The sequence below is a fragment of the Microcebus murinus genome, chromosome 22 (genome assembly GCF_040939455.1).
Source record: "Microcebus murinus isolate Inina chromosome 22, M.murinus_Inina_mat1.0, whole genome shotgun sequence".
NCBI classification, from domain to species: Eukaryota; Metazoa; Chordata; class Mammalia; order Primates; family Cheirogaleidae; genus Microcebus; species Microcebus murinus.
The window spans coordinates 8,547,684-8,568,815 of NC_134125.1; the positions used below are offsets into that span (position 1 = coordinate 8,547,684).

The 21,132-nt window shown below is 41.7% G+C and overlaps 1 protein-coding gene across 3 annotated transcripts in view; it reads left to right on the plus strand.

Annotated features, from left to right (window-relative positions):
* The window catches only part of PTPN11 (protein tyrosine phosphatase non-receptor type 11), an 86,080-nt gene extending 70,318 nt beyond the window's left edge, over nt 1-15,762 (plus strand). For 2 of the 3 annotated variants that reach the window (XM_012778360.3, XM_075996584.1), the window contains exons 14-16: nt 8,525-8,637; nt 10,982-11,083; nt 11,765-15,144. In XM_012778360.3, coding sequence (XP_012633814.1) covers nt 8,525-8,637; nt 10,982-11,051 — 183 coding nt within the window. In that variant the 3' untranslated portion in view covers nt 11,052-11,083; nt 11,765-15,144. Of the gene's footprint in view, nt 1-8,524; nt 8,638-10,981; nt 11,084-11,764 lie in introns of all 3 variants that reach the window. The other variant, XM_075996585.1, reaches the window with a different exon arrangement.
* The last annotated feature ends 5,370 nt before the right edge of the window (nt 15,763-21,132 follow it).

A 21,132-nucleotide genomic window follows, 5' to 3' on the forward strand; every position in this document is an offset into this window, starting at 1 on the left:
CAGAAAGTGCCTCCTGCCTCCCAGAGTGCCAGGAATACAGGCATGAGCCACTATGCCCAGCCATATTTCTGTAAATTTTTCAAACGAAATGTTAGTTGCAAACATTTATGCCCCTCTGCCTCTAAATGTTTGGAAAATGTGTACTTTCTAAAAATAAGGACATTCTCTTACATAACCAATAGTACAATGATCAAAATCAGGAAATTAACACTGATATAATACTATCATCTAACCTTCAGACTAAGTTCAAACTTCAGATTTTGCCAGTTTGTCCTACCAATATCCTTCGTGTGGCCTAGGGTCACACAGTTCATTTAGTTGTCATGTATCTTTAGTCTCTGATCTGGGACAGTTTCTCAGTCATCCTTTCTGTCTCATGAACTGGACCTTTTTGAAGGGTTCAGGCCAATTATTTAGTAGAATGCCTCTCAGTTTGGACTTGTCTGATGTTTTCTCTTGATTAGATTCAGGTCATGTATTTTTGACAGGACTGTCACGGAAGTAATGTTATGTTCTTAGTACATGCCATCAGCACAATGATAATTTGATTCATTACTGGTGGTGGTAACTTTGATCACTTGAATGAGGCGATGTCTGTCAGTTTTCTACTGTAAGTTACTATTTTTCCCTTGTACGTTATAATAATATCTTGTAGGTAGATAATACAGATTGTGTTAATAACCTGTTTCCCATAATACCTTTCTGTTTTCTTCACTGCCTTTCCCTTCCAGCTTTATTAAATATATTTGACAAGTAAAAATTGTACATATCCAAAATGTTCAACATGATATTTTTTTTTTTTTTTTTTTTTTTTTTTTTTGAGACAGAGTCTCGCTTGTTGCCCAGGCTAGAGTGAGTGCCGTGGCGTCAGCCTAGCTCACAGCAACCTCAAACTCCTGGCTCAAGCAATCCTGCTGCCTCAGCCTCCCAAGTAGCTGGGACTACAGGCATGCGCCACCATGCCCGGCTAATTTTATATATATATTAGTTGGCCAATTAATTTCTTTCTATTTATAGTAGAGACGGGGTCTCGCTCTTGCTCAGGCTGGTTTCGAACTCCTGACCTCGAGCAATCCGCCCGCCTCAGCCTCCCAGAGTGCTAGGATTACAGGCGTGAGCCACCGCGCCCGGCTTTTTTTTTTTTTTTTTTTTTTTTTTTTTTTTTTTTTTTTTTTTTTTTTTTTTTTTTTTTTTTTTTTTTTTTTTTGAGACAGAGTCTCGCTTTGTTGCCCAGGCTAGAGTGAGTGCCGTGGCGTCAGCCTAGCTCACAGCAACCTCAAACTCCTGGGCTCGAGTGATCCTTCTGCCTCAGCCTCCCGAGTAGCTGGGACTACAGGCATGCGCCACCATGCCCAGCTAATTTTTTGATATATATATATCAGTTGGCCAATTAATTTCTTTCTATTTATAGTAGAGACGGGGTCTCGCTCTAGCTCAGGCTGGTTTTGAACTCCTGACGTTGAGCAATCCGCCCGCCTCGGCCTCCCAGAGAGCTAGGATTACAGGCGTGAGCCACAGCGCCCGGCCTTCAACATGATATTTTGATATACATATATATCGAAAATGATTCCACAATGAAATTAAATAACACATCCATCATCTCACATAGTTATTTTTTTGTGTGTGGTGAGAATACTTAAGATCCGTAAAGCTCCTTGACTTACAATGGGGCTACGTCCTGATAGGTCCATCATAGGTTGAAAATATTATAAGTCAAAAAGACATATAACACACCTAATCTACTGAACATCCTAGCTTAGCCTAGCCTGCCTTACACATGCTCATAATACTTACATTAGCCTAAGTTGGGCAAAATCATCAAGAATGCTTATTTTATAATAAAGCGTCAAATATCTCATGTACTATATTGAGTACTATTCTGAAAGTGGAAAACAGAATGGTTGTATTGCTCTCAAACCATCATAAAGTCAAAAATCCTAAGTTGAACCATCGTTAGTTGGGGGCCATCTGTACACACACACACACAGACACACAAAACACATATGTGAGGTTTCACAGAGCGAGAACACAAATGGAGCAGTAATTAAGTAGCAAATTAGCAAGTCAAAGAACAGTATTTATCTCAGTATAAACAAGCACACTCAGTGCCCAGATCTTGGTTTCAAAATACCACTCTTCACCAAAAGAAATCAGAGTTGCTTTGAAAAATGGCTGGGAAAGGAGAAAATGAACTTGGACCATCTTATGGTGTCTAAAGTCTAAGAAGTGCTCAAAAATGGGAACCAGTCCAAAGGACACAAGAACCAACTTGAAAAGTTAACCACTAGTCAAATTTGGGACAATTTAAGCAAAAACAACAAAAGTCATAGTAATGTACCCATTCTGATATACATGAAGGGAGAAAGGAAAGGTCTTTCTTATAAATGAACAGGAAACAATGAACCTAAAACTGCAAAACTCCTAGAAGAAAGCACATGGGGAAAGTGCCACGGCATTGCTCTTGGCAGTGGTGTTTTGGATTTGACACCAAAAGCACAGACAACAAAAGGAAAAATAAACAAGTAGGACTACATAAAACTTAAAAGTTTCTCCAGAGCAAAGGAAGCAATCAACAGAATGAAAAGGCAGCCCATGACATGGGAGAAAATATTTGCAAACCATATATCCAATAAGGAGTTAATATCCTAAATATATAAGGAACCCCTACAACTCAACAGCCTTCACCCCCAATTTTTAAATAATCCAATTAAAAAATGGGCAAAGGACCTGAATAGGCATTTTTCCAAAGAAGACATAGAAATGGCCAGCAGGTGTATGAAAAGGCACTCAGCATTGCTAGTCATCTGAGAAACACAATCAAAGCCACAGTAAGTCATCACCTTACACCTGTTAGGATGGTTATTAAAATGTCAAAAAATGACAAGTGTCATCGAGGGTGTGGAAAAAAGGAATCTTTATACATTCTTGGTGGGAATGTATATTAATAAAGCCATTAGGGGAAAGAGTAGGGAGGTTCGTTGAAAAATTAAAAATAGAGGCCGGGCGCGGTGGCTCACGCCTGTAATCCTAGCACTCTGGGAGGCCGAGGCGGGCGGATTGCTCGAGGTCAGGAGTTCGAAACCAGCCTGAGCAAGAGCGAGACCCCGTCTCTACTATAAATAGGAAGAAATTAATTGGCCAAGTAATACATATAGAAAAAAATTAGCCGGGCATGGTGGCGCATGCCTGTAGTCTCAGCTACTCGAGAGGCTGAGGCAGGAGGATTGCTTGAGCCCAGGAGTTTGAGGTTGCTGTGAGCTAGGCTGACGCCATGGCACTCACTCTAGCCTGGGCAACAGAGTGAGACTCTATCTCAAAAAAAAAAAAAAAAAAATTAAAAATAGAGCTACCCTGTGATCTAACAGTCCCACTAGTGGATATATAACACAGCCAAAAGGAGTGAAATCAGGCTGGGCGCGGTGGCTCACGCCTATAATCCTAGCACTCTGGGAGGCCGAGGTGGGATGATTGCTTGCTTGAGGTCTGGAGTTCAAGACCAGCCTGAGTAAGAGCGAGACCCTTTCTCTTCTAAAAATAGAAAAAATTACCAGTTGTAAAATTTGAGTTGACACAAGACCGTGCTCCCATGTCCCCTGACTGTTTCCCTAGACTTTTCTCCTTGGTCCAATGAAAAGGCCTTTTCATATTTGTTCATTCATTCCTGCGTTAATTAAAGGACGTTGTACTATGTGCCAGGCACTGTGCCAGAGACTGGGAATGTAAGTAGTCACGTCCCTAAAACAGAAATGAAACCAATATGGTTGGAGTAGAGGGAGTTAGAGGAGTGTGGGGTGTGGCGGGTGGGATTGGAAAAGTAAACCGAGACCAGATTTGTAGTTGGGAGGGGGAGGTGACGCTTGTAGGCCGTATTAAGAATTTTAGACTTTATTCAGAGGGACGTGGAAGTCACTGAGGAGTTTGAAGCAGGAGAGTGACATAAAAAGATCCTCACTTTAAAAGCGGACCCTGGCTTGAGGGTGAAGAATGGGTGGGCAGCAGCCTTGAGTGGCTGCAGGGGCCCAGTGAGGAGCCGCCGCAGCAGTGGAGGTGACAGGTGGTCACGCTTTGGACAGGGTGGGTGGGGCTGACCGAGCAGGGGACAGAGCAGGACCAGCAGATTTCATGATTAGATGTGGAAGGAATCGAGGTGTTTGCAGTCTTCAAATTTGAACCCAGAGTGTACTGGATAAGTAGTCTTGTTGTTCTGTAACCTGGACAGGAGTGTTTCCATTTTACCCTCTCTTCCTGCTCTTGGCTTTTGGATTTTTTGTAATTTGAGTTTTAAAAATGTAATCGGAGTTACTTCATGGGGAAAGATACTTAGTGCCAGGTGGTTTTGGAGCCTCGTGGTTGGTCCGTCCTCTGAACCTTGGCTGTGTGTCAGTTGGCAGGGCGTCAGATTTGTTATAAACATTGCACAAGGCTTGGTGACCATGCTGTGTCATTGAATCTGAATCGAGGTGGAGACAGATCAATTTCAGATTATTTTCAAGGCCTTAGAAACACATTACCCTCCATCTCCCCTCCAACCACAGCAACAAATCAAAACAACCCCTATTTTTTTTGACACTGTCAACAAAGAAAAAAAAAAAAAAAAAACTACCCCTATCTGCTAAGAATTCTTCTTCCTCTGTAAGACTGCCTGGGCTGCCACCGTACTAAGATACAAGCTCATCTGATTTGTGAATCAGTTTTATTTCTTGCTCTTCCTACCTAAGCCAAAAAGCTTCAAGATTTTATGCTTTTCCTTGGGTTACTTTGATTCATTGAAATAATTTCTGTTCTATTTGTATTATTCCTCATTAGAAAATTCTTTTGTAAATAGTTCATGTAGAAATATTGATTTTGATTTTCAAGGAAGTATTTGAGTAGGGAGGGGAAAATGGGGAGTTGATGTTCAGTAAGTAAAGAGTTTCAGTAATGCAAGATGAAAAAATTATAGCAATCTTCTATATAACAGTGTGTGTAGAGTACATTTAGAAATTTGTTGAGATGGTAGGTCTTATGTCATTTTTTTTCACCCACAATTTTTTTTAAGTATCGAATAAAAAAGCAAGTTTACTCTTCAATTTTTATTTATTGTATATATTTTTTTTTTATTTTTTTTTTTGAGACAGAGTCTCACTCTGTTGCCCAGGCTAGAGTGCCATGGCGTCAGCCTAGCTCACAGCAACCTCAAACTCCTGGGCTCAAGCAATCCTTCTGCCTCAGCCTCCTGAGTAGCTGGGACTACAGGCATGTGCCACCATGCCCGGCTAATTTTTTCTATATATTTTTAGTTGGCCAATTAATTTCTTTCTATTTTTAGTAGAGATGGGGTCTAGCTCTTGCTCAGGCTGGTTTCTAACTCCTGACCTTGAGCGATCCTCCCGCCTTGGCCTCCCAGAGTGCTAGGATTATAGGCGTGAGCCACCGCACCTGGCCTATTGTGTATTTTTAATTTTTATTTTAAGTGACTGAAGATTTTTAAACTTCAGAATATTTTAAAATAATGTTCTCTGTCATTTCTTGCATTTAATATTTTTTTCTCTTTTTTTATTTAAAAATATACTTAAATATTTTTTTCTTGTCTTTTTTTTTCTTGGCATCTATAGGTAGAGCATTTAATATTTAATTTTAGATTATATTGTATCTCTCTAAAGATTGTTTCTTATGTAAGTCAAGATTTCAATGCCTGCTAGAATGCTGTTCAAGAAAGAAATTAAAAAAACAAAAAAAAGAAATTAAAATAATTAAAGAAAAAAAAAAGATTTCAGTGCCGAAAATATATGTGGCTACTACTCAGAGGTGATTATTCACAAGGCCTTTACTTTTTAGAAATTGGCTTTTCCAAAAATTAAAATACTGTGTAACCGGAACATTTTTGCCTTGGATTTCTGTTTTGCAGCTTCTTCCTTAGATTATAAGTTCTGTAATGACTGCTCTATCAATTTATAATTTGGTTTGGCTGCTGTAACAGAGGCTAAATAATAGTGGCTTAAACAAAATAGAAGCTTATTTCTCTCCTACAGAGAAGTCCAACAATTTAGGAGTGAGGGGGTGGAAGGCAGCTCTGTTCCACAGGGTCATCCGGGGACCCAGGCACATGTCCTCTAGGATGTTCCTTTTCCCCCTTGGCTGCAGTAGCACAAGGAAGTAGAGGGTAAGCAGCTGCCTGTTAATGTATAAGAGTCAGATAGTAAAACATACAGGCTTTGCAGGCCATATGTGCTCTCTGTTGGATATTCTTTTTTATTATTATATCTTTATTTTTTTCTTTTTCTTTTTTTGCGGGCAATGTTGCCTTATTGCACAGAAGAGGATATTCTTTTTTATTTATTTACAACCTATTAAAAATGTAAACACTATTCTTATCTCACAGGGCTTACAAAACAGCCCCTGGCTAGATTTGTCACACATGCCATTATTTTGCCAACCTCTGCTCTAAGGTCATGCAACCTCTACATGACCTAGAAATTGCATCCTTTCTCATCTGTGAAATAGGGTTAATAAGAGTATCCATTTCAAAAGGTTGTTTTGAGGATTAAAATGAGATGATATGTTCAAATAGTGCCTTGCACGAAGTAAATGCTCACAAATGTTAACTGTTTTCATGATCTAATTTATATATTTTTTCCTATGAAATAGAACTAGCACATTTTTCTTTTACTTCCTGATTTTTGACACAGTTCATGACATTTATTTATATAATTTCCACAGTTGTTTAGTGTGGCACTGTATTTAAATCAATGCTCTAGTCCTTTTATCATGGTTTCTATTTCTCTGAATTCTTTATTTTGTTTGATTATTTTGATAATGCAACCTATTAGATAATGCAACCTATTAGTTAGGTTGCATTATTAGTAGGTTTTAAAGACAGTATTGTATTCCAAGTATTTGCATCCATGAAAATGCCTAAAGAAGTTTTATCTGTGAAAGGATAATTTAGTAGGGTATAAAATTCTCGGGTTATCTCTTTTTCCCACAGGATTTTCAGAATTTGAAGTATAAAATCAGTTTGATTATCCCTCCTTGATGTGACTTGCTTTTTCTGCCCGGAGATCCATATGATTATTTTTCAGAGATCGATTGTGTACTTTTTCCTATGTTGTGTGCCTTTTTAAATGCAGATTTAGGTTTTTTTGTTTTTGTTTTTAAGTTTCAGTAACATTTTCTTACATTCCTGTTTTAGAAATGTTCTTTTCTATTTGTTTTCTTCTTTAGGAATTCTGTGTATATCAAATCTCTTATCTGCCTTCTCTGTCATTTTTATGTTGTTTAAAAAATTTGTTTGTTTTGGGATTTTTTTTGGGAGACAGGTTCTTGCTCTTTTGCCCAGGGTAGAGTGCAGTGGCATGATCATAGCTCACTGCAGTCTCAAACTCCCGGACTCAAGAGGATCTCCTGTCTCAGTCTCCTGAGTAGCTGGGACTACAGGTGTACGCCACCACGGCCTGGCTAATTTTTCTGTTTTTAGTAGAGATTGGTTCTCGCTCTTGCTCAAGCTGGACTCCAACTCCTGAGCTCAAGCAGTCCTCCCGCCTTGGCCTCCCAGAGTGCTGGGATTACAGGCATGAGCCACTGCACCCGGCCAGGACATTATCAAAAATAGCATGTCAGAGCCCATCCTTGTACAGCTCTTAGGCTTATGTGCAAGGATTTCTTAAGGAGTAGGTGTTCAGGGTTGCCTTTTTATTTTTCACTAGGTACTAACTAGTTAATACTACTGCCACTAATTGTGTCCTAAAGGGATGGTGCCAACCTACCCTCTCACCAGCAGAGCATGAAAGTTCCCACGTGTACATGACTATTGGATAAGGCCACCCTTTCTGCTGTTTGCCTTTCCTGAGTAATGCTAAAATGGAGCCAGTTGGCTGTTTCCAGGCCCATAGAGGAGTGGGAGAGGGTGATAAACCAGCTAACTAGAAGTCTCCCCAAATACAGTTCGCTTCACATCTGAGATGGGGTTACATTCCTGCTCATTTTCTTTGCCTCTGCAGCAGCCCCCTCCCCCCATAGGACATCATTAGATCCAACAACAAAGTTTGAAAGGTTCTAGGGTCTTCTCCAGGGGTTAGGGGAGATATGACAAAGTGTGTTATTGTTTCTGATAAGAGCACTATTGTCCTTCGTTCCTGTGTGCCATTTCTACTTAGACTGAATTTATTTCTGGAGTTCTTTTCCTAGCCGTTCACCTGAAAATCATTATGTGTGTTGCACATGAACTATCAATGATTAGATGCTAACGTGGCAAAGATGGTGTGAGTTTTCTTTTAGCTCAGAAACAGGTACATTAGATTCAATACAGTCAGCTGATAAACGCATGACTTTCTGTGCTTTTGAATTATATGGTTCCAAAGTACTTTTCACCCATCTGGTGTATTTACACTGAGGGGATGAATTCCTTAACAATGTGGTCAACCGATCAGTATTCTCAGAGGTGTAACCTGTCTATTTCTCTTTCTCTTGGTGAAATACCTTTTTTGTTTCTTTATTCCTTTAAAAATATCATAGTCCCTCACTTGTGCACTCTTCCAACTTTCAGAAAAGCAAGAGGAAAGGGCACGAGTATACAAATATTAAGTATTCTCTAGCGGACCAGACCAGTGGCGATCAGAGTCCCCTCCCGCCTTGTACCCCAACGCCACCCTGTGCAGAGTAAGTAGTGATGAAGGAAATTCTTTCTACCTGAACGTAGTGCTATAAAAAAGGCTTTCAAAACAAAAAAACAAGTCTTTGCAGCCCGTGCCTTTCACTGGAGCACATTACTGTTGCCCAGCGATTCATGTCTCAGTTTTTGGCAATTTCTATGGATTGTATTGACGGTGTCTAAACTAAGATTTAATTTTCCTAAACTGATTGCTGTGCTAGCTAGGATTATATAGGATGATGTGTATGTCAAGCGGTGGTTCTCCAAGAAGAATCTAATGTTTCTTTTGATGGGATGGAGATTACTGCAAGAGGTCCTATCTCTTATGATGTGTTAAGACTCTTTGCTAAAAAAAGTAAATAAGTTGACCATTAATGTGTCAAAATAGCTACGATCTGCTAATTTTCCACCAGTCAACAGAAGTCTGCTTTTGGTGTTTAAACCAGGGATCAGCAAACTACAGCCCACAGGCCAAATCTGGGCCAGGGCCTGATTTTTTTTTTTTTTTTTTTTTTTTTTTTTTTGAGACAGAGTCTCGCTTTGTTGCCCAGGCTAGAGTGAGTGCCATGGCGTCAGCCTAGCTCACAGCAACCTCAAACTCCTGGGCTCGAGCGATCCTTCTGTCTCAGCCTCCCGAGTAGCTGGGACTACAGGCATGCGCCACCATGCCCGGCTAATTTTTTATATATATATCAGTTGGCCAATTAATTTCTTTCTATTTATAGTAGAGACGGGGTCTCGCTCTTGCTCAGGCTGGTTTTGAACTCCTGACCTTGAGCAATCCGCCCGCCTCGGCCTCCCAAGAGCTAGGATTACAGGCGTGAGCCACAGCGCCCGGCCTTGGGCCTGATTTTTATTTTTTGTTTTTTAGTATAAGGTCTTGCTCTGTTGCCTGGGCTACAGTGCATTGATGTCATCAGAGCTCATTGCACCCTCAAACTCGCTTGGGCCTGGGCTCAAGCGATCTTCCTGCCTCAGCCTCCCGAGTAGCTGGGACTACAGGCCTGTGCCACTGTGTCCAGCTAATTTTTAAAATTTTTTTATAGAGATGGGGTCTCGCTATGTTGCCCAGGCTGGGATGGCCTGTTATTGTATATAGTCCATGAATGGTTCTTAAAAGGTTGTAAAACAAAAACAAAACTCAACAACAAAACAAAACCCAAAGAATAACATATGACAGAGACCATGTATGGTGTGCAGAGCCTAAAATACTTTCTAGTCCTTCCCAGAAAAACTTTGCTGACTCCTTGTTTACACTAAAACATGGTAGGAGGACATTTCTTAAGTTGATGATATGAATAGCAATTGTAAATTATTATTTTCCTATATATTCTAAAGTCACTCTCTAGTATAACATTTACTTTTTATTTTCCCCTAAGAATCTTATCTCTGTTTGCTTCTGATGTAGGTTTTTAAACCCCTGCTGACTTTAATATTCTATATAAATGTTTTAGGTAGCATACATGAGGCTTGTATTAACATTTGCTTTCTATTTAACCCTGGAAAGAATGTATATAGCAGAAGTATTCTCTCCTCTAAGTTGCCTCTTCTCTCTGCCTGCTTTTTTCCTTCCCGGTGGACTGACTGGGGAAGTTGATATTTTAAATTGCTCTCTGCAGTAATTTGCAGTGGACTCTGAGTCCTTTCCAGAAAGCTTTCCCTTCATGCTGGCAGAACACAGCCAGCTGTCCTGGTTCCCTTAGTACCAGTGGCATGCCTGTGGCTAATGGGCTCTTGGCCTCTCATTCCCGTGTCTGCTCTGGAGGGTACAGACGCAGGACACCCTCGTACTGTACTGGAGCCCCTCTCCGGCTGGCACCCACAGCTGCTGGGTTCCTGCCCTCCTAGACGGGTCTGATCACCCCTTCCTGCTCAGTAGAAAGGAGTCTGGGTGCTTCGATGCTGCGGCTCTTTCCTGGGGCCCTAAACCAGCTGTTTCCCTTCCCTTAACCTGAGCTGGGGCTGAGTGGACCTCTAATCACTGCCTGACTGCTTGGGGCTTTTGCCTGTTCAGATTCCTCTTCTGGAAGCTAACATCATTTCTTTCTGTAATGTGTGTGTCCCACCCCCCTTCCTGGTGTCACTCATATGCCTCATCCTACAGGCCTCCTTAAAACAAACCCAGAGAGCACAGGGACTCAAGGCTCTTAGTTGACTTTGAACTTCGCAATTGTATTGCTGTATGTGTATGTCTCCCCTCCCTGTCGAAAATGGCAGCTCCTGAGCACAGGAACTGTGTCTGCACCATATCCGGTTCCCAGAGAATGCAGTGTGTGCTTTATAAATACCGAGTAAGTTTAAACAGCATGGTCTACATTTTTGTAAATGTCTTGCATTTCCTTTTCTCTGCAGAATGAGAGAAGATAATGCTAGAGTCTATGAAAACGTGGGCCTGATGCAGCAGCAGAAAAGTTTCAGATGAGAAGACCTGCCAAAACTTCAGCACAGAAATAGGTATTTCAGTGCAAGTGCTCCATTGGTTCATTGTTTATATAATTTGTAGCATTCTTAAGCAGAGTGTACCATAATCGAGTTTTACAAACCAGCCTCCTTTTTCCTCTCCCTGCACTTCTTTTTCCAAGGTGGACTTAGTCTAGAGTTCATTAAGTATTGAAACCAAACAGAATTAATTCTGCAAGGGGCAGGGGTACTAGTTACTCCAGAGGAATGGCTGATATTGGTGGTGAAGAGCAGGTATCACTGCTCCTACAATCCTTACTAGAGGTGGTTAACCCAAGCTGTGCTGGGGATGATCTGTAGGGATCTGGAAGCTTCGGGACATAGCCCCGGGTGGTTGAGAGTTAGCAAGCCCGAGTTCCTGTTTCACCTGACTTCTGACCTGCTGTGTGACACAGGGTGCTAGACCCCCTGGCCTTTGACGCCCCTTCCAGCTCTGCTGGGAATTTATATATCTTGTGTGTCTCTTCCCTGTCAATTACCTTTTCAGATTGTGACCCAAGTGTGTGATGTATGTTTTAATAAGTTAGAAACTCAAAATGTCAGTATTTCACGTTGAAATTCCCACTTCAAAGGGTAGTATATTTAAAAGCTTCGAATCTGCTTTAGAGTTGTTTAATGCTTTGTCAAGCCTTTAGATGTATGCTCCTTAAAAACTCTAATTTATTTTTTCCCCAGATGTGGACTTTCACCCTCTCCCTAAAAAGATCAAGAATGGATGCAAGATAAAGTTTATGTGAAGAACGAATTTGGATTTGGAAGGCTTGCATTGTGTGTTAATAAGCAAAATTTGAAACCATGTAAAGACCTGTATTTTCACTCAACAGTACCTGATTTCCAATTACTCATTTCCTCAGATAAGAAATCATCTCTACAATGTAGACAGTGTTATAGATTTTATAGAATTTTGTTTTAAATTGAGGAAACAGTTAAATTGTGCTCTATGTTTTGCCAATTATGGATTCAAATTCTAGGTATGGGCAGTTTTTCTTTTTATAACCTTAACCCATTTAATTTGTTTTCTCTTTGTGGGGGATGATAGGACACTTGTAAGAAAAAATGATTTGGGAAAATTAAGTAACAACATCCCAGAGAAGTGAGAACAGTTTCATTTAGTATCACTTATCCAGTAGTGGATAATCCATTTTGACAGCTTCTTTTTTTGGCTAAATGATAATTAAGCCAGGGCCTGAGACTGTCAGATGCTGTCTACCTTTGCATTACCATTAAAGAATCATGGGGGGAAAAAAAATCATAAAATTTTTATGAATTAGCATAAAGAGGTGTGTTTTCTTCTTAGCAGTTGACCAATTACCATTCGCTGTTGAGTGAGAAGGTTGCGGTGGGAAAATGTTTGCCATATTTTCTTTGCATTTGAGTAATTGTCTTGTATTTAGAAAAAAGGCATCTGTGGATGACTAGTGTTTTTGGTTGTCAAATGTTGCTGACAAATCACCCCCAAATTTTTAAATGACCCCTCCCAAACCCCATCTGTTCTTTCTGAGCTGGGCTCAGCTGAGCTGTTCTTCTGCTGACCTTGCCGGCGGTCACTCATGTGGTCAGCAGGTTGGCAGAAACTCTGGGATGGCTGGGCTTCTTTCTCCGTGTGCAGCCCTCAGGGTCTCTCCTCCTCTGTGTGGTCTCACTAGCAGGGTCCCTAGACCCCCTATGTGCAGCTCAGAGCTGCCAAGAGCTTGAAAGCAGAAGCAGCCAGGCCTCCTTAAGACTTAAGTCCAGAACTGTCGCAGCATCCCTTCTACTGCCCCCTAGTGATGAAACGAGTCAGGAGCCCAGCCCAGATTCAAGAAGAGGGCATGCAGTAGAGGTGCAGTTCACTGGGGGGCCGCCAGTCTGACAGACTGTGACAGCCAGGGCTATGGAAAACCAACTATATTAGCAAAAGTAGAAACTGCTAGTGACCTTGGGAAGCTGAAGCTGCTTACACTAGCTGGTATAAGCTGAAAGTCAGACTGAGGAATAAAGAGAGGGCCTTCTAGAAGCTTCATGAACCAATTCTGCCAGCTCTGAGCATATTTTCTGAACCAGCACTTGGGAAAACTGGTCTTGTAAGGATAGACGTGTTTAGGGTTTTGAGAGCGGAACCACCCCATCATTGGGGCACCCCCAGACTGTGGGGAATGTGACGCTTTCTTGATGCCACTGGTTTCTAGTCAGACCACAGTGAGAAGGAGCAGTCGTGACTGGCTTCCAGCCAGATTGAATTAGCTCATTTTTGTTTTAGCCAAGCAGTAAGATTTGCTAATGTTCTACCTTAAGTGCCTTCTCCAAAGACACCCCTCTTTGCCTCATGTGTTGAATCACCACTCAGTGAGTATATTTCAATGAAAATATCCTGGGTTGACTTTTGTAATGACGATAAAGTGCTACAGCCACTTTGCCATGACGTTGGGATCTCCTCAGATTCTTCTGGCTCCTCAAAAGAAGGCCTAGATCCAGCCCTGGCAGTAATTCCTTTCTGAGGTCTTTCAGTGTCTTGAAACCCTGAGGTCGTTTGGGAGCTCAGTGGCTGCCATGCTCACAGATAGAATGTCCGCTGATGCCTCCACGCCTGCCCCAAGACCCATTGGACTTACAGTTACTTCAGAACACAGGTGTGGCCCGGAGAGTACCTTCTTAGGGGAGTGCCATGACTGCTGTTTTCCTGGCAGGGCTGTCAAGAAACAGATTCCAGTTCAGTATTTGCAAAAAGGATCTTGAATCCTGTTCTTTTTATTGCATTATCACATTGAACCGTTCTCCATTTTGCTTCAATTTTGTGATAATGTCTTGACTTCACTTTGGGGACAAAGTCTTTCACCAGCATACAAGGGGTTTGGTTGTACAGATATATCCGCTGCATTAACGTCTCTGCCTGTAGCTGAAAATCAGTTGTTTTTGCACGTGGGATGGAAGTACCTGATCGTGGTCAGCTTTGTTCTAGGACATTGATTTCATTTAGATTTCCCTCCATGAGGTCAGCAAGCTGTCATGCTGTCATATAAACTTAATGCCCAGGACAAGATTCATATGACAGTCCCTTGGTTGCTAAGGTTTGTCGTGTGTTTGGTAAAAGGTGATTGCAGGTTCTCAGATGAGGTTACTTTACTTGGAATGGAATCAGGCAGAAGGGCTGGGATGGTGTGGGGGGGAGCTTGAGGTTTAAAAAAAATAGTGGAAAGGAAAGTTCCAAAGAGGTGGTGTCTGAGGAAGTCAAGGGGCCCAGGGCCAGAGCAGTCAGTACTGGGTGAATCAGGTTACCTGGAAAATAGGTGCGAAGGTACACATATGCAGTCTACTTTTAGGTTGCTGGTAGACATTAAATATGCACAATGTTCCATATAGCTGGCTGAGTATTTTTAAATTATAAGCATAGGGTTTTATATTTGGGGTGCAGGAATTATCTGGCATGCAGTTATTGGGGTTAAAAAAATAAAAGCCAAATTTCAGAGTCTTAATAGCTTTTTTTAAAAAAATGAATAAATAAAAAGGCACCTCGTGTCCAGCGTGTGGCCCTTCTGACACTTACGGTCCTCTCTCCATGGAAATCAGTGACTTTTCAAATGCGGCTAAGTGGGGATGAGGAAACGTAGGTAGGACTTTCTTGGTGTCTGCGTTCTTTATGGGGCCCAGTTGCTTTGGAACAGCCAAGAAAATGGTCAAGATTATTTTTAGGGGATTCTTTTACTGGGGGTTTTAAGAACTTAATATGACATCTTGGGTTATTTCTATTTCAGGGGAATGTGAAAAGGTATGCAATTGTGAAGTGTTTTGTTGTAGATTAGTATCTATAAGGGAAACTTAGACTGTAGACATAAATATAAGCCCAGTGCAGTTTTTATTTTCTGTATGTTGTTGGGAGAATAAAGTTTTCTATATAGCAAGCACACGGCCTCCCCAATTGCAAGACGCCTTTCTTAGAGTCTGTATTAGCCCTTAATTTTGTTGAAATCTCTTTCCTTCTTCCTCTTGAAGAATAAGTTCCAAAATATAGTTTGTTGTATCTTCCATCACTAAAAAGTTTATTCCTTTTTTCACTATGGGCAGTTCACACAAGGCAAGCATATTAAAACAGTTGGTTTTAGTGTATTGTATAACTTTGCTGTATCTCAAACTAATTTTTACCAGTTTTTATCCTAAACCTCCAATCATGTAATTAATAATTTGCCTGTTTATTTATGACCTAATTGTGATTCTTTTATTAATAAAAGCTAATGGAAAAGGATTCTTTATTAAGCAGATGACTAGACCTACAATTAATTTTCCTGCAGTATATGAAGAAGTATTGTACCAGAGTATTAAAAGATATGTAATATTTTATTGATAAATCTATCCTTTAAAAGGAATACGTTTTAGGATGTCATCATTTTGATGTGAATCATGTAAATGTTGATAATATGCTGTTTATTATACATTTAGTGTTTCAAGAGATTCACGTAATTGCCTCTTTGCCCACATATATTATGTAGTCTCTTTGCAATTGTTTTTTAAAAAAAAATGACATTAAAAGAATAGTTTATGTAGAGAAACATTAGTGGATGTTAATTGTCTCCCCACCTGTATTTATGGGTGTGTTAGTTCAACTGCTTTGCTAGTTGCAAAGCCGTATTATCAGAAGAAAAGTGTATTTGTAAACTGTATGGGAACTAAAAATTAGGAATAAAACCATTTTCTTATATTATGGCATTTGTCATTTGCTTCATCAGAAAAGTCCAGGAAAAAATGGGATTATAGATCACTCGACCTCTCACACTGGCAGAATGCTGACATTTAGCAGCTCTAGTATCTAGAAGGTGACTTGGAATGTAGAATAAATGAATCACTTCCTCAAGCATTCACTGGGTGCCTATTCTATGAATAGCTTTCGGAGATAAGAAATTCTATTTGAAAGAACTTGTGAGCAAATGAAGAGTGAAAGTATGTGTAAAATACACAGGAAACGCTGGGCATGTTGGTGTATACCTATAGTCCCAGCATCCCAGCTACTCAGGAGGCTGAGATGGGAGGATTGCTTGAGCCCAGGAGTTCAAGATCAGCCTGGGCAACACAGCAAGACCCCATCCTTCTCTCTCTCTCTCTCTCACACACACACAACACACACACATACACAAATATATGAATATACAAGAAGTGATTAGGTAACACACAGAACTGAATGTAAATAGCACTGGGTGGGGATATGAAGTGAAGGTTTGGTAAGGGAGGCTTGCAGGAGGAGAAAATTATGTGCTATAGGACATCAGTTCTTCCTTTAGAGTAGGTAGGCCACATATAAACAAGGCCACTTTCCTCTGACAATAGGAAGCATTGGCACAGGTATAAAGAAATCATTTTATAAGTAACCAAACAGGTAGTTCTTAGTTTCCTACTATAAATATATGGGACAATTTGGATTACTTACTTACACTGTAGAATACCATGGCCTGCCTCTCAGTCTCAACGGAGCTGTTTAATGCATACAGTAGATTAGTATCCAGCTGGTTTAGTTGGCTGGCCATCACCTGTCCTTTCAAAATTACACAGTACCTCCGAAATGGAGGTGGAGGAAGGAGGAGCAGTGGCCAGAACAAGCTGACACGGTGGCATCTGCCAGGGGGGCGAGGCCTTGCCCAAAAGTCAGAAGGCAGCTCCCAAAGCTGCCCAAGACCAAGACAAAAGACAGAAATTCGACAACTGATTCCACATGGGGTTGAGAGTCACGAAGAAGGGCTCAGGGTGTGGATCGCAGGAGGATCTCTGTGGGGCTTTCAACCATCGTGCTGTTTGGTGTTTACCCTCCGGGTTCAGAAGAGGTGCTGTCCACACCGCCAGCCTGGAGACGCCTCCTCGTTCCACGTGACCCTTCCTGAGGTTCTGGATTGCGTGTTAAAGGGTAGTGATGAGGCCAGGCACGATGGCTCACGCCTGTAATCCTAGCACTCTGGGAGGCCGAGACAGGCGGATCGTTTGAGCTCAGGAGTTCGAGACCAGCCTGAGCAAGAGCAAGACCCTGTCTCTACTAAAAATAGAAAGAAATTAATTGGCCAACTAAAAATATATAGAAAAAATTAGCCAGGCATGGTGGCGCATGCCTGTAGTCCCAGCTACTCGGGAGGCTGAGGCAGGAGGATCGCTTGAGCCCTGGAGGCTGAGGTTGCTGTGAGCTAGGCTGACATCCCGGCACTCACTCTAGCCTGGGCAACACAGTGAGACTCTGTCTCATAAAAAAAATAAAATAGCTTCTGATATTCTTAGACATCACACCTACCAAAACCGAGTTTGCGAAATCCCAAGCATATGTTAAACTCATCCAACCATGAGAAGAGAAGGAAAAAAATAATTTAAAGGAAGCAAGCTCTAAAATTAAAGTCTGTTCAGGAGGTGACAGATGTCTGGGTCTTGATGGATTTCTAGACTTGTAAAAAGTAGTTTTCTTTTTTCATCTTCATTCATCCATGTTTGTTGCTTTGTACATTAGCATTTTTTCTTATTCGAAAAAAATCAATTTCCTTCTCTCTAAAGGGTTGATTCCCCCAAGTGTTACTTTGTATGGAGGCTTTAGAAAATGTCTAACAAAGGTTTGAGTTATGGATAGGAAAAACACACTTGCACCTCAGCTACGCAAATTATCCTCTAGTGGTGCCCTATTGTGCATTGAATTATTGTATTTAATACTTTTTCCACATAGGCAAATGGACTAAAATCTTTGTTTGGGACCATGTAATTCCTATCTTTAGATTTAAGAATAAACCATCAGGTTTCTGCTTAGGGCAAGTTAAAATAGGCCTTTTAGTTTAAGACATTAAATACCTTTGAGTTTTAGGCACCAGGTGGAGGTGGACCATTCTGTTCCAGGCGTGTTGATTTAGTAGGAAGATCAGAGTTTGGGAGCTCCAGGCTTGGGCTTCTTTCTTTCCTGGTTTTGCCATTTACTAGCTATGGGACCTTGGACCAGTTAGGGCCTGGATCCTCCCATCCTCTTTAGAAAAATGGAGATAGCGGTGCCTGGTGAAGGGTTGTTGGGAAGTTTAATGGTAACGAATGGCCTAGCGCATAGTAGGTGCTTAGTAAGTAGCTGCACTCTTTCTATTGGACTTGGGAATGTTCTTGCAGGCCTTGGGAGTAGCCTGTTCCTGGGTTATGTGAATTTACCAGTTGGTGGCACATAGCAGGGAGAATCAGTGAACAAAATTCATGGATTGCATTGGAGCTTAGACAGCCCTTCTAACAGGTAATTGTTGAGCAAAAACCTTTTACTTTCATCACAGTCTGTGAGTGTTGGAAATCCTCCATTAGCCTTTCTCCCTGGTATGGAATGAAAACTTAATTCAAACACACTCAGGCCAAGGAGGGAGAATTGCTTGAGCTCAGGAGTTCAAGACCAGCCTGAGCAAGAGGGAGACCCCCGTCTGTACTAAAAATCGAAAATTAGCCAGACATGGTGGCATGTGCCTCTCGTCCCTTGGGAGGCTGAGGCAGGGCGACAAAGTGAGACTCTGTCTCAAAAAAACCCCAAAAACATACCTGCTGCTTTTCTTCAAAAAAAAAAACAAAAAAACAAAAAAAACAAAAACCACACTCAGGAAGTGCAAACATATTTTTATTTGCTAATGGATTTTTTTTTGAGACAGAGTCTTGCTTTGTTGCCCAGGCTAGAGTGAGTGCCGTGGTGTCAGCCTAGCTCACAGCAACCTCAATCTCCTGGGCTCAAGCGATCCTCCTGCCTCAGCCTCCCGAGTAGCTGGGACTACAGGCATGTGCCACCATGCCCGGCTCACTTTTTCTATATATATTAGTTGGCCAATTAATTTCTTTTTATTTACAGTAGAGACGGGGTCTCACTCTTGCTCAGGCTGGTTTTGAACTCATGACCTTGAGCAATCCGTCCACCTCGGCCTCCCAGAGTGCTAGGATTACAGGTGTGAGCCACCGCGCCCGGCCTAATGGCTTTTAATCCTGGGGACAGAGATAGGTTGGTCATTACCCCTGCCTTGCATAAGGTGGGGGAATATCTCAATTTTGGAAGAGGGCGATTTTAAAGAGCTGAGAGGCGGGGAAGACTGGGAGTGAAGACCTGGTTATGAGTCTGTGTGCCTTTGGTGAGTAACCTAAGCTTTCGGAGCCTCAGGTTCCTCACTGAAGAGCGGGGCTGACAATCCTGACGTATTATCCGAGCACTGTCCACACGCAAGAACGATTGCTTGTTTGTAGGAGCCAACAAGGGGAGACTTTGCCCCTCCAATGTCCCTCTACAGAAACATGGATATGGAGTCAATGGTGGTATTTTCCATACACCTCAGTTCTATGGAGCCATGGAAAAGAGTGGATCGTGTCACCACGGTTGAATCACACACAGAGTTGAGAGGGACAGAGACCAGTTGTAGAAGCATACGGACAGAACGAGACCATCTATTTTGCCTGTTCTACAACATGCATAAACAAATGCTACAAGGTTTGGAGAAAATTTCATTTGTAGTGAAATTATAAAGGAGAGTATGGAAAGATAAACTCCACTTTCTGGGTAGTTGTTGCCCTGGCCTGGGGAAGGGAGGACGGATGAGATCAGAGAGGGGCACGTGGCATTCCGGTGGCTTCAGAAACGTTCGTTTAAGCAAACTTTTTTTCATGCCATTAATTTTCACATCTTATTATAAGTTTCATATATTCTTTTGAACATTTGACATATTTCAGGATGAAACACTAAAGAGATTAACTGGGGTAATAAATGTGACAGAATGGAAGTAAATAGAAAGCAGACTGCTGAAGTCAGCTTGTAGAAGAGCCAGTAATCACTGTTTATTGAGTGATTACTAGGAGGGGGGTCTTCAAAAAGGTCATGGAAAATGTGTATTATGCAAAAACTGTGCATGGATTTCAATTTTTTTTTTGCACCAAAATAAACTCGTACTAACTTGTTTGAACAGGATCTAGTTTGAGGCACTAAGAAGGAGAAGGTGACATCAGTTCGAAAAAGGCCCCTATCAGAGCAGCATGAGTTCTGCTAACATTAAAGCAAGAACAAGCATCAAATTTATGGGTGACTCTTAGGTGGAAGAATGGTGAAATCACTGATGCTTTATGAAAAGATTATGGGGACAATGTCCTGCCCCCCTCCAAAAATCAGCAGTTTACACATGGATCACTCATTTTGAGAAGGGACTAGGCGACATGGAAGATGAAGCCCACAGTGGCAGACCATACACATCAGTTTTCCCTCCCTTCCTTTCTTTTTTTTTTTTTTGACAGAGTCTCACTTTGCTGCCCAGGCTAGAGTGCTATGGCATCAGCTTAGCTCACAACAACCTCAAACTCCTGGGCTTGGGTGATCCTCCTGCCTCAACCTCCCAAGTAGCTGGGACTACAGGCATGCACCACCATGCCCGGCTGATTCACATCAGTTTTCGAGGAAAATTTAATCTCCTTTGTGCCCTAATTGAAGAGGACCCGCGATTAACAGCAGATCTGCCCACCTCGGCCTCCCAGAGTGCTGGGATTACAGGCGTGAGCCACCACACCTGGTCCATGGATTTTTTTTTTTTTTAAGGCATTTTAGAGAAGAAAATATTTGAGGCTTCAGCAAATCATTTTGTTTAACAGCCACTCACTGCTTCTCAAGTTTTTACAGAATTTCATAAAAGACTTCCATTGCATTTCGGGGCTTTTCATGTTTGCTGCCTAAAGTTATGAACCCACTTAACAGAGAGCTAGGATAGATTCTGGGAGCCCTTATGCTCACGGAATCTGCAGCCCGGCTGAGACTGCTGTATCAGCTGGGCCCTTGGGCAAGGCCTTCTCCGTCTTCTGGGTCTCTGTTTGTCACCACAGGGGGAGGCCACCGTGGAAGACAAGGTATGGCATCAAAGATGATGCAAAGATGGGGCTTTAAATCTCCTTGAATGCTGTAGCTAGACAATTCTTCCCTTTTTCAGTTCTCTGCCAGTCTTTCTGATTATCTTACGAAGAAAAGTCCAGCTTTGTGCTAACATGGCTCATAGCCATGGGGTGAATGTTTGCGGCACCTTCCAATTCCTGTGCCGAAGCCCTAATCCCCATGGCGTGGTATCAGGAGG